Raw genomic sequence first — 12,347 nt, forward strand, 5'->3', positions numbered from 1 at the left:
AATTCCATAAAAAAGTGGACATATGGACAAAGATATAAAAATGTCAAAGAACAATTCATTATATTTATTTTTATGTATTTACCAGACACTTCAATATATTTTAAAGTAACACAGCGAGAGTGTTTGTTATGTCATGCTTTAAATCAAGTTTCCACTTGGAAAGTGGGGAAGAACAAACAGCAGTATGAATCTGACATTAGACAGACCTGATTCTAACAAGCCAGGATTACACAACTATAAGAGCTTCATGACGGCAAAATGAATGGGGGACATAAAATAACTGAAATATACAAAGTTTTAGCCAAGAATGAATCACTGTCATGAGTTTTTCAGTAAGGTGAACACCTACTGTGACCTGCAAATTTACAAAACACACAAAAAGGGAAACAATGTAGACTTGATTTCATCCATCAAGAATTAATTTTACGTGAAAAGTGGGTATTACGCACTAGAATGGAGCCAAATCAAATGTGAGTTTACTAAAACAAATATCTAAACTGCTATTTGGCTGTCAAATACATAAACAGCCCATGTGGCGTCAACGGACAATTGTTCACAATAAGACCAGGAACATGCATTTAGAAATCAATTCAGATATAGTCAAGCAATAAAAATAAGCTTAAGTTCAATTCAAAATATGCTGTAAAAAAGTCTGTTAAGAGACTGACAACATGTATTAGCCCACTGGCAGCATTTGTAAAAACGAAAAGACAGAATACAACTTAAAAATGCAAAAATGTCTTTTGGAGCTTACCAGAAGCAGGCTGCTCCTGCGAGAGTTCCACAAAATCATGTTCACCCATTTTCTTTATTGGCTTTCAGTACAAACCCTTTTACAAAGTATCTCGGCACTCTCTTTCACACAACAGTCACATTTTTAGGGCCAGTAAGCAAGAGAACTTGCCCAACAACAGGTGGCCCCCAGCAGACCAAATATAGGTCATCAACGTCCCATCCCCCCAACCCAATGACCTCCATGTGTCCAGGAACCATCAAGACAATGCTAATTGAAAGACCATACAGTCTAGTAAACTTTGATCAAGGCACTAGCATTGTATACTTTCTTACTTGCCATTTTAGCAGACTGTTCTTGTCTAATGTGAATACAGAATGTCTAATGCGACTATATCAGGGAAAGACACCGTAAAACTAAACGGGCTTAAGAGCCACAGATCATTTAGTGTTCACATAAAGTCAAGTGAATCTTGCTAAGTTTGTGACAGAGCTCATGGCTCCTGGTTTAGAGAGAGTCAAACTGAACTGAACTGATATAATAGTCATGATAAAGAACCACACAGCTGAAACGTTGGTGTATATTGCACTTACCCTTGGGTGTATTTCCCAGCAGACTGACATGTAATTCTTTGTTAGTTCCCTCGTCTTTCTCTTCAAACAAGAACTCTTTCTGGAAGCTGGAGAGAAAGAGAAACCAGCCTGAAATTTCAATATATTTTGCATATAATGTTTATAACAGAAACAAGAGGCCTCAGAATTGCCTGCTTTTGTTGAAGCAGCACCTGAAAAGAGATCTGAATCTTGGCAGAAATCACACAGTTCAATCCAAAAAATGTGAAATGCAATATCTTCACATAAAAAAGTGATTTTCCACAAATGGAAAAAGTATTTTTATTAAAGTAGTAACAAGGGTAATAAGGTTAAGAAATATTTTCCCAACAGCAAATAATGCCAAAGCACCGTACAGGACAAAAACAATTAGTTGGGAGAATAAATATTCCACATTCTATTAAAAACAAACATCCCACATCTGGAGGTACACAATGTAGTCCTATTAAATTTGTTCAAGCCTTATACAAGACATTTAAAAAGACTGCATTTCTGTTGGTGTGGATCTTTTCCATTGAGCTTATAAAAGCACTCAAAATCCAAGTTATATAAAAATGAGGATCTTACCTAAGAGCTCTCCGTTGTAGTTTGGTATTGCCAACTTTAGGAGCTGTTTCTCCTGTGAAGCCTGTGCACACAAAAGAGAGCAGCCTTCAGACTACAAATACTCCTGCTGGTGACAGGAGTGATCAGCGAAAGATGTTTCAAAGGCCCCATGTGAAGGGCAGGAACGAAAACAATAGTATCCATTTCATGGATGTCAACATGGTGCAGTGTCCATAGTTGAACAGACATATTTCTGCATACACTCAAAGGTACATTTGTATGCAGAGAGTAAACTGCCTATAGGCCCTTGTGCTGTTTTTTTTTTTTTTTTCCCCCACTCAGCAACAGCAAAGATATAAGAAAACAGCAATGCAGTGATAATGAATCCTGCACAAAACTAATAATAATTCATTTGATATTATTTATACTGTTAGAGCAAATAATTAGACAAAATAAATGCAAAATTATTATATTAATACTGTTAATATTAATTATTAATACTTTCGCTACTTATAAATAAATCAAACATTTTGTCAATGTCAAAACATTTTTGATGCTTATGTGGTTACTCCTACTAGGTTAAATCTTTGCAGTAATTTAAATTACGAGAAATGTTTTAAATTAGCAGAAAAAAAAAATATAAAAAAAATAAATAATAATAATAATAATAATAATAATAATAATAATAATACAATCATCAATACTGGGCAATAACCAGTATGATGCAAGAAACCTTTTAAAAACAAATAAAAATACATTCACTCTGATGGGACTAATTTAACAGTTTTGTTAACATTCACTTGATTAATGCAATTAAATGACTTATACTAGTGTTGTTATCCAGGTGTGGCATCAATTCTATGAATAAGCACATGAGATCTGACATCTGAGTCTCACAAAGGGATTGGAAGAGGAGAACATGTGTTTCCACTTTACCCACAGATCAATAGCCTGACCACACATTCACCCACACAGACCAAACCCCCTCTTTGACATTAAAAAATTATATATTTAAATATTTTCATCTACAATAAGGACTGTGGTTACATGTCATTACCTCCTTCCTTCTCCATCTATAAAAAACATTTGAGAAGAAAAGTGAATGAGAGAGCCAACTGATGGACTGTGTTTTGTACGGAGTGAGTTTTCACAGCTGGGACGAGTATCTGCGAAAAACATTCCTCACTGCCTAAAAATCTCCTCACACTTCAGAGTCACAGGGCCAACGGACAAGGCAACATCAACCGGAGGGGGGTGGAAGAAGAGAACAGGAAAGTTTTGGAAGAAAAGAGAAATGATACACTAAGAAACTGGGTGGAGGCAAAATAAAGTGGATTTGTGATGCTATGCCTGATACAAGATGTTTTTTAGCTTCAAAGAACAAAGAATTCACAGCAAATGACAGAAGCTCCTCTGTTCTGGTACCCTGCGCTGAGGACGTCTTTCTGTGCCATGTAACGACATGTTATTGTTGCATCTGGGATAATTCAACTACAAAGCCATTGCCGTTCAAGCAAACCAAGTGATTAATGATGCCAGCGTTAAAAACAAAGCATTGGCAGATTTTCCGATGTCCTCACTAAATTAACACTACAGGGTAAATTAAAAGTTAATGACAATGTTTCCTACAAGCAGGAACAACAACACAAACCCATCATGCAAACTGACAGTTCGTAATGCAGATAAACTGGACTGATCACTAAATCCTAAACACTAATTATGTGCATTGCATGGTCTTGTTGAGAGCACCCACTGCTAACAGACATGCATGGAAATCCACAACACCTTGGCTGTGTGCCCGCTTAAGTACAGATGCTAATCAGACAGTCAAGTGTGACATTTACAGCACTTTAAATGGCACGCTTGTTATTCCACAGGCCTGTGACACACCAACATACCTCTCTGATACAACAAGCATCATATAGAAGCTGATTGCACAGCTCTGAAACTTGTTTGGGTTAATTTTATGTTCCAGCACATCACACACCTGTTTCCCAGCACAGTCATAATTTGGTGACTGATAAACTTGCATGACTGTAGGGTTCAGTCACTGATATCTGGCATTAGTCGGAGTAGAAGCACATGGAGGAGATACAGCTGAAGCAAGTCACAGCCTGTTTGGTCATATGACGAGATTATAACCCCAATGCTCTCAGGCTCCTAAACGCAGTCACCGTTTAGGTACAGTTAGAAATGATTAACCTCAATGAAAGTAAAATAACTGAAAATGAATTTAATAAATTATTGTAGAAAGGTTTAAATCAATCACATTTCAACACGCTACCATTCAAAAGTTTGGGTCGATTTCTTGAAGTTTTTGAAAGAAGTCTCTTGTGCTCTCCAAGACTCCATTTATTTGATCAAAATTATAGGAAAAACTGTAATGTTATAAAATATTACAATTAAAATAACTTCTCTATTTGAATATATTTTAAAACAATTTATTCCTATAATGGCAAAGTTGAATTTTCAGCACCCATTATTCTAGTCTTCAGTGTCACATGATCCTTTTGAGAAATATTTTTTATTAATGTTCAATGCTGAAAACAGTCGTGGAAATAGAGACACTTTTTTCTTTGATTCTTTAATTAACAAAGTATAAAGAACATAAAATTAAAAGAACAGTATTTTATTTTTATTTCAAATAAATGCTTTTGATCAATTGAATTCATCCTCGCTGAATAAAAGTATTAATACATTTTCAAAACTTACTGACCCCAAATGTTTTGAAATGATCTAATAAATGATCTAATAAATATTTATAATAAATCTGAATATTTAAATTATAACATTCAAGCACAATTAAGAAAGCAAAGTAATTAACAACTAATCACTTAAAGCGATAAAACTATGAAAGTCAGCAAGTAGAAAATGCTAGCCATTCATTCAAAAAACCTGTTAAACTGGAAAACACAGGGCCAAAATGTGGCAGTCAGGTGCTATTGTAGGACTTGTCGCATCTAATAAAGGATTAGTCTTCAAGAGGAAAAGGATTAGTCAAATGTGACACAGGAAGTGTGCCATCACGCATGGGTATGGCGACATTTACACTAAATCATGATGTTTAATGCTAGTTCAACTCCAAACATTCTTCAATACCTTCAAACGAGTGCAAAACTGTCATTTACAGATTCACAGACAGAGATGAAGATCTTAAGAGTCTTAAATGAGACAGCTGGTGTCTGCACACCAGGAAAGGGCGAATTAGGTGACAGGGAATCTCTAAAACCCATTCATACATATACACATTAACCTATTGACATTTAAAGCAGTCTAAACACTGATTATAATAGAATACTTTGACTCTGATTGAAAACAAATTAAACATTTTAATGAAAATAATAAGTTATATTCATCTGGATGCACAAAATGTCTAAAAGACAAACACCTGCTATAAATGTGCAAATGCACCACTTAACTAAGAACGCACAGGATAAATGGAAAAGCATGTGCTGTTGCGCAAGTGCACAGACCAAAACAAAACCATTAAAAGGCAGTACCACAAGTCGAACTTTCTTAAACTGACTAACAGACACATCTGCAGAATTTAAACTATTTAAAGCATTTGCATCTAAACCACAAAATGCAAAAGGCACAGTACTTATTCTGCTTCATAATGCCTCAGTTCTCTTCATTTTGAGTCAGCGTGTTCCTTGTCCTGAATACTTAAGTCCTTGGAGGCTCTAGTACCATTTAAACCCAAGCAGCATTTGGTGGGCCTGTGCCATCCCATCCCACCCCAACTGCCATTTACTCACCTTGGCACAACTTGACATGGTTGATGTAGTTAGAGATCCAAGGGTTCCGATACATATTGATAAAATAAAATAAGGAGTGGATGACAGATAAGAAAAGAAAGTGATCAGAAAAGGAGGGAGGGGGTTGTGAAGGACCAAAGAGAGGAGGAAATTAGGAGAGAGTGAGAGAGGACTGCAGAAAGGCAGCAGTGTCTGAACTGCAAGGTGATGCAGAGTTCGCTGCAGCAGTCCTGGGACAGCCAGAGAAGGGAGGTGGAGAGAAAGAGAGAGAGAGAGAGAGAGAGAAAAAAATGCTGCGAGAGGAGGAGGAGAACAGTCTCTCTCCAACACTATGCTGACGGAGAGCCTTTTGCTGTCTGCATGGCTTCTGCTAAATGCTAGCAAGGTAACTACGGAGCTAATGCTGCTCACTGCTAATCAGATTAACAATACTGAGGCTGGAGGATGAGGGGAGGGAGAGAAATGTATAGAAAGGGGTGAGAGGGAAGACCACAGTGGTCAGACAGTAGCGGTTGTGTGCACTAGCAGCTGCATACAGTGTATGTGTGTTTAGCTTTTAGGACAGCTGAAGGGTGAGAAAGAAAGAGAAGATAAGTGTCTCAAAGGAACTAGAAATTCCACTCATCTCTGAGCAATGACATATGTGTGGTACTGAGAGAAAGAAAGAGTGGAAAAGCAAAATCCCTGCCACAGGGAATGTAACTTGCCAAGTCATATTGTTGTGCCAAGTGCTCAAAGGAGGGACAAAATTGACGACGTGTGTAGTAAAAAAAAAAAAAAATCATTGGATTTATGAACTCATCAGGTCTTTCCCACTCTGTCTTCCCAATATCAATAGAGAATGTGTGTGTTAAATAGGTTTAGATTTTTCATTTTTACCATCCTGGTCCCTTTGGTGTAGGAAAAAAAACAAACTTCCTTGCTTGAGTTTCTGCTTAGGAATAACGATGAGTTTCAAAAGAATGACTCTGACCAAGTGCACCTGTTAGCTCCGGGGTTCAAATGGGATAAAATATCCAAAAGCAGCCAAACTCAGAAATTCTTGTGTAATAAAGTCACCCATCTGTGAGGAAGACACTAACTGCTGAGGAATGGAGGAAAAGATGAAAGTGTAAGGAGAAAAAATATGATGAATTAATTATAGCAACAGTAGGAAAAGCTAAAGCAAGTTAAGTTACGATTGTATATACTGCAATAATATTAATTTCAAATGACTGTTTTCTGTTTGAATATATTTTCAGTGTTTCCCCATACATTGATTTATTTGTGGCGGCCCGCCACAATATCAAAACTGACCGCCACAAATAGATTTTTTCAAAAAGCTTTGACTTCGTTGAATAAACAAGAGCACTGCACGTTTCAAAATCGAAACCCAGTGCAGGTGTTTTTATAATCACTGCATTTCTGAAGGAAACCGACTGTCTTCAGAAAATTTTGGATGTCATTTTCATTTCACCTTGCATGTAATGTCTGATAAAGCAGCAATTGTAAGCGGAGCGCTGCTTTGTGTACAGTGTTACCGGGGAAATCGCTATTTCTCCGCGCTCTAAAAGCCCTCCTGCTGGCAGAGAATGAATTTGCATATATGCCGCCACAATGATTGCGAAATTCAAGATATGGGGGCAGAAAATGTATACATTTATATAATTTCATATAGTCAATCAATATCACAGAAGAGTTTTTTTTTCTCTCCAAAATCAGCATTATTACAAATGATTTTTACAACAGTTCAATAAGCAAGAAGTTAATTAATAGACTTACGTTTTAGACAGCATATTGCCTGTTTTTGCCCAATTTCGACAACAAAATTCCAAACACAGCCACAGCACTGTTTTGCATGGAAGCCCATTCAGCCACTGAATAAAAAATAAAAGGTAATTGCGACTTTTTCTCTCACAATTCTGACTTTTTTTCTCATAATTGCATGATACAAACTTGTAATTCTGACTTCCTGAGCAACATGACGGTGTTTCGTTCCTGAATGAATCACCCGTTAAATGATTTGGTTCAATCACAATGACTCACTTATTAACAGTGACTTGCTGCCACCTGCTGGCGGTTTTAATTTCACATTTAAAGTATCTTAATTTTTAAATTAATTTCAAGCATCAGTTGTCAATGTTTTATGTTCAAAATATCAACATAATATCTATGTTTCCTCTGCATTGCAAAGATGAATTTTGTCAATACTGACTTCATTTGCTTGGTAACAGCCCAAATGTCTTATTGACTTATGTATAAAAAAATAAATAAATACACTTAAAAAAAATAAAATAAAAATAAATAAAAAGGTGATGCACACTTTTAGAAAAAAAAATGGCTTTATAAAAAGGTAAAAAAATGCCCATATTGCTTATTGGAAAAGATTAATCTGCTACATCAACTGGAATACTTCAAACCGGAGCTGTTTTTGTTTTATATGCTGATAAGACGACACCCCAGAAGATGGGTCAAGTATAGCTCCATCATTGTTCAAAGTAGGGATGTAACGATTCACTCAACTCACGATTCGATTCGATTCATGATTTTGATTTCACGATTTGATTCACCTTTTTTTTTTTTTCTTTTTTTTTTTACAAAATGAGATTTAAGACAAATTATAAATTAAATGTGTCCTTTTATTATTACTTGGACAAAATGTTGCACATTTCTTTGGGAAATTGAAATATAACACTATAATATACTAATATTGCACTCACATATTATTGCTCTTTTGTTGGTTTTATTGCGTCAATTAGTCATTTAGCAGACGCTTTTGTCCAAAGCGACTTACAAATGAGGACAATAGAAGCAATCAAAATCAACAAAAGAGCAACAACATGCAAGTGCTATGACAAGTCTCGGTTAGCCTAAAGCAGTACACATAAGTTTTATTTAAGAAAACAAGTAGATAGAATATAGAAAAACTAAACAGTTTTTTTTTTTTTTTTTTTAAAAGGAACAAGTAGATAGAATAGAAAAAAGAAAGCTAGTGTTAGATTTTAGAAAAGCTAGCAGTTAGACGATAAATATGCAATTGATAGAGGGTCAAGTGTGTGTGTGTTTTTTTTTAAATAAAAAGACAACAGATAGATAAAATAGAGTGTGCTAGATTTAGAGGGACAAATAAAGATGGATATTTGAATCACGGTTAATCGTTACATCCCCTAGTTCAAAGTAAAAAAAAAAAAAAAAAAGTAAAAATCAAGGAAATTTCTCTGGCATTTCTTTTTGCTGTATCGAAAACGTACCGAACTGTGACATTACTGTATCGTATCGAACCGCACCGTGAATTTTGTGAACCGTTACACCCCTAATGGACATCATGCTTTTTTCTAGAATTTTCCTGTGAATGTAACCGCTTGGATTGAACTAACCTTTTTCTAATATTGCGATAGTGGCAAACAATCTAAGACATCAACTTCCATAACACAGGAAAGGCTTACAGTAAACCCAACGTTAACTCTATGGAAATAGCCATATTTAGCCATCTAAACCAGGGGTTTCTAAACCACATTCTGCGGTTGTGAGAATGCATTATAAAATGGCCATTATAAATAACATTATAATGGAAAAAAAGTTTAAAAAAATGGCCATTGGAATACAAAAAGGACTGAGGGAGGCAGTATGAAGCTTACAAGACATTGAACAATAAGAAACAGGCCAGTGTGTAATATAGGGAGAGTAGAGAGCAGTAGAGAGAGCTTAACATCAATGCGCATTCAAGCAAGCAGGGCATTTAAGCACTCGTGTACATGCAGAATGGCATTTGCCCTGCACTATTTCTGGCTTATTATCCTGACTGCAATGTTTCAACTGCAATACTTATCATACTCTTCGACACTCAAACAAACGCCCTTAAGGATGGCCTGAGACTGAGACCCATCAAAAATCAAGAATGTGTCAATGAGTGTCTCAAGCTGCCAGAGAAACCAGCTGCTGTTTCTCTTGACACAATCACAGAGATCAGCCTTCATCACAGACCATGATTAGGAAATCAAAGACATACCAGAGACTGAACTAATATCTAAAATAATCAGCACTTGAGACCCCGTCCGGATCTAACTAAAGGCCAAAAAGAGATGACATCACTGCGTGACACTCGAGGAGGGCATGTGCACTGCCTTGTCATTACAAATAATGTAATCTACTAATTCCTTGGAGACTGGTTTGCTTTCTCAGATAACAAATAGCACAAATATGACATCATCCCCTGATCTAAAACACACCTTCTAATGATATGGTCTTGTGCACATGTGCTCAGTATTTACAGCTCAAACTGTTGGGCTTGGATTAACACCATCTGCACGCTACAGTAGTAAATAAAGATTCAAGTGGTAAATGGTGACAATAAACAGAAATAAAGAGGAATTATGAGACAAATTAAGCCAAAAGGCCATGCAGTGGGTCTAAGCTTAAATCCAGAGTTTAAAAATCGCATGTTAGCCTAAGAACTGTTTCCTGTGTACCAAAAAATTTCATAAATCTAAGCAGAGAGACTTGGCCACAGTTTGGTTTGTTGAATTTCTTAGCATCTATCATCTGTAAAACAGTACTGTCAGATGTCACAGGGAAGGCAAATAAACAGATTATAAATGAATGGAAACATGTAGGAAAGCCAGAAGAAAAAAAAAATCTGATCCATTTTAGCAATTAATTAAAGTCTGGATAGTTCAAATATGACTAGCAGAAATCTAGCCGTGTTTCTAGGCTATAACTCATGTTCAGCTTGTCCTCAAAATGACCCTGATTTTCCAACATATCAACTTTCAGAAGGTCCCGTGCCAGAACAACACTACCTGGCAAGGAGTTTAAGCTATTCTGACTTTTGGTTTTCTAATACAACTAAATGATCTGCTAAATAAAACCAACCAACAAATATTCTCCATAAATGTGTCATTTTATTCTTTTCAGATGTACTGTAAAACCCTGAAGGTGCTGCCTTATCTTGTGCTGGATAATATGAAGTAAGATGAACAGCATCTCTTTAGATGGGTATCTGTCGTCACCTTTGCTGTTTGAATGTTAGACTATGAGAGTTGGGTTTCCAGCAGTGCTGGGCCTCAGAAATATGAATATAACATTTTCCCTGCTACATTCAGAGTTGAAGTACCACATTCTACATAGCCAAAGTAGCCAATTTTGCGGATTCCATTTCAGGTTGCTGAAATGAGACTCAAACAAAAAGGAGCAATGTTAAACTAAATGACGAATATATATAAAAATGATATGTGAATTGATTAAAGGCTGGAAACTTTGGCACTTCAAGATTCCATCTATGTTAATGCTGCAGAACCTGAAGCAGTATGTGAATAATATGCTAAACGAAATCACGCTACATCAGTGAATCAATGCTTCACCCCCGTAACTGATGTAGCAGAATGAAATCTCAGATTGTAACAGAAGAATGAAATAATGACCCATAGCTGCATTCTGCTCCATAAGCAGTATGACTACAGCGCTTGATATATGATCAAATTCCCAAGATTGGGAGGTGACTGGTAAACAATCATTGAGTCCTGTTTCATCCACTCATTGGTCACCTGATTTGGGTCAGTCCTATGTAGCAGGACAAGGTCAGAAAACTGTCCACTCATTCCACAACACATTTACCTAAAATTACCACTCACTCACACACATACACACCCCCTACCTCGGTCCTAAAAAGGGAATGTGTTTTCTGAGTGGCTGACTCTGGGTCACCGCTTTTTTCTTTCCCTTGTCTGAATGGCTGGGCTGTGTCAATGATGTGACTGTACCTTTATGTTGAAAGCAATAGGAGGTTGTGCGTGTGCCCAGTGCATAACCCTCACTGAGTATCTAGGGCAACAATGACAAGTCACCTTCTAAAGACAGCCAACAGATTTAGCCATGCCTTTCAAACCCAGCTTACACAAACTATAAACAAGTGCCAGTATATACATAAACAGAACAATACTAACTCGCACAAAAAGCATTTTTTGATTGTTGCTATAAGGGCACTACTGTTCAAAAGTTTGAAGTCAGTAAGATTTATTTATTTTAATTCTTTTATTCAGCAACGATGTATTTAATTGGCCAAAAGTGACACTAAAGATGTGAATTGTTACAAAAATTTCTATTTCAAATAAATGTCATTCAAGGAATCTTGAAAAAAAGTATTATGATTTTCACAAACATGTAATAGCACAACTGTTTTCAACATTGCTAATAATAAGAAATGCAACAAATCAGCATAATGAAATGATTTCTGAAGGATCATGTGACACTGAAGAATGGAGAAATAAATTGCTGCTAAAAATTCTACATTTTAAAATATTAAAATAAAAAAAACAGTTCCTTTAAACTGTAATATTTCACAATATTACTGTTTTTAATTTATTTTTGACCAAATAAATGCAGCTTTGGAAAGCACGAACCAAACCCAAACTTTTGACACGGTAGTGTACACATGCATCAGAAGTATGTTTTTGCAGTATTTAAGAAGCTGTGTCAACTTAAAGCTGCAGTCCGTAACATTGTGTTCAAAATTTACAAAATGTATATAATAAGCGAGTACACCATGAATCCATTTTCCAAACCGTGTTTTTGGCTTGTCCTGAATCACTACGGTACACCTATAATAAGTGTTTATACACTGAAAAAAATATTCATTGAATTTACTAAATTTAAGGTAAGTGGTTGCAATCAATTTATTTTAGCTACATTTAAATAAACAAATTTAGTTTAACTTTCAACTAA

General features: G+C 36.0%; 1 protein-coding gene across 15 annotated transcripts in view; it reads right to left on the reverse strand.

Annotated features, from left to right (window-relative positions):
* The window catches only part of svila (supervillin a), a 67,473-nt gene that overhangs the window by 39,635 nt on the left and 15,491 nt on the right, over positions 1 to 12,347 (reverse strand). For 8 of the 15 annotated variants that reach the window (XR_009273619.1, XM_058793035.1, XM_058793038.1 and 5 more), the window contains exons 1-3: positions 5,649 to 5,859; positions 1,912 to 1,972; positions 1,327 to 1,412 (exon numbers count right to left, since the gene is read on the reverse strand). Coding sequence is in view for 12 of the 15 variants with exons in the window: in XM_058793035.1 (XP_058649018.1) it covers positions 1,327 to 1,412; positions 1,912 to 1,972; positions 5,649 to 5,703 (202 nt within the window). In the remaining 3 variants the exon portion in view is untranslated. Of the gene's footprint in view, positions 1 to 1,326; positions 1,413 to 1,911; positions 1,973 to 5,648; positions 5,860 to 12,347 lie in introns of those variants that run through there. The other 7 variants (XM_058793037.1, XM_058793044.1, XM_058793042.1 and 4 more) reach the window with 4 other exon arrangements.

This window comes from Onychostoma macrolepis, chromosome 12, assembly GCF_012432095.1.
Source record: "Onychostoma macrolepis isolate SWU-2019 chromosome 12, ASM1243209v1, whole genome shotgun sequence".
Lineage (NCBI taxonomy): Eukaryota > Metazoa > Chordata > Actinopteri > Cypriniformes > Cyprinidae > Onychostoma > Onychostoma macrolepis.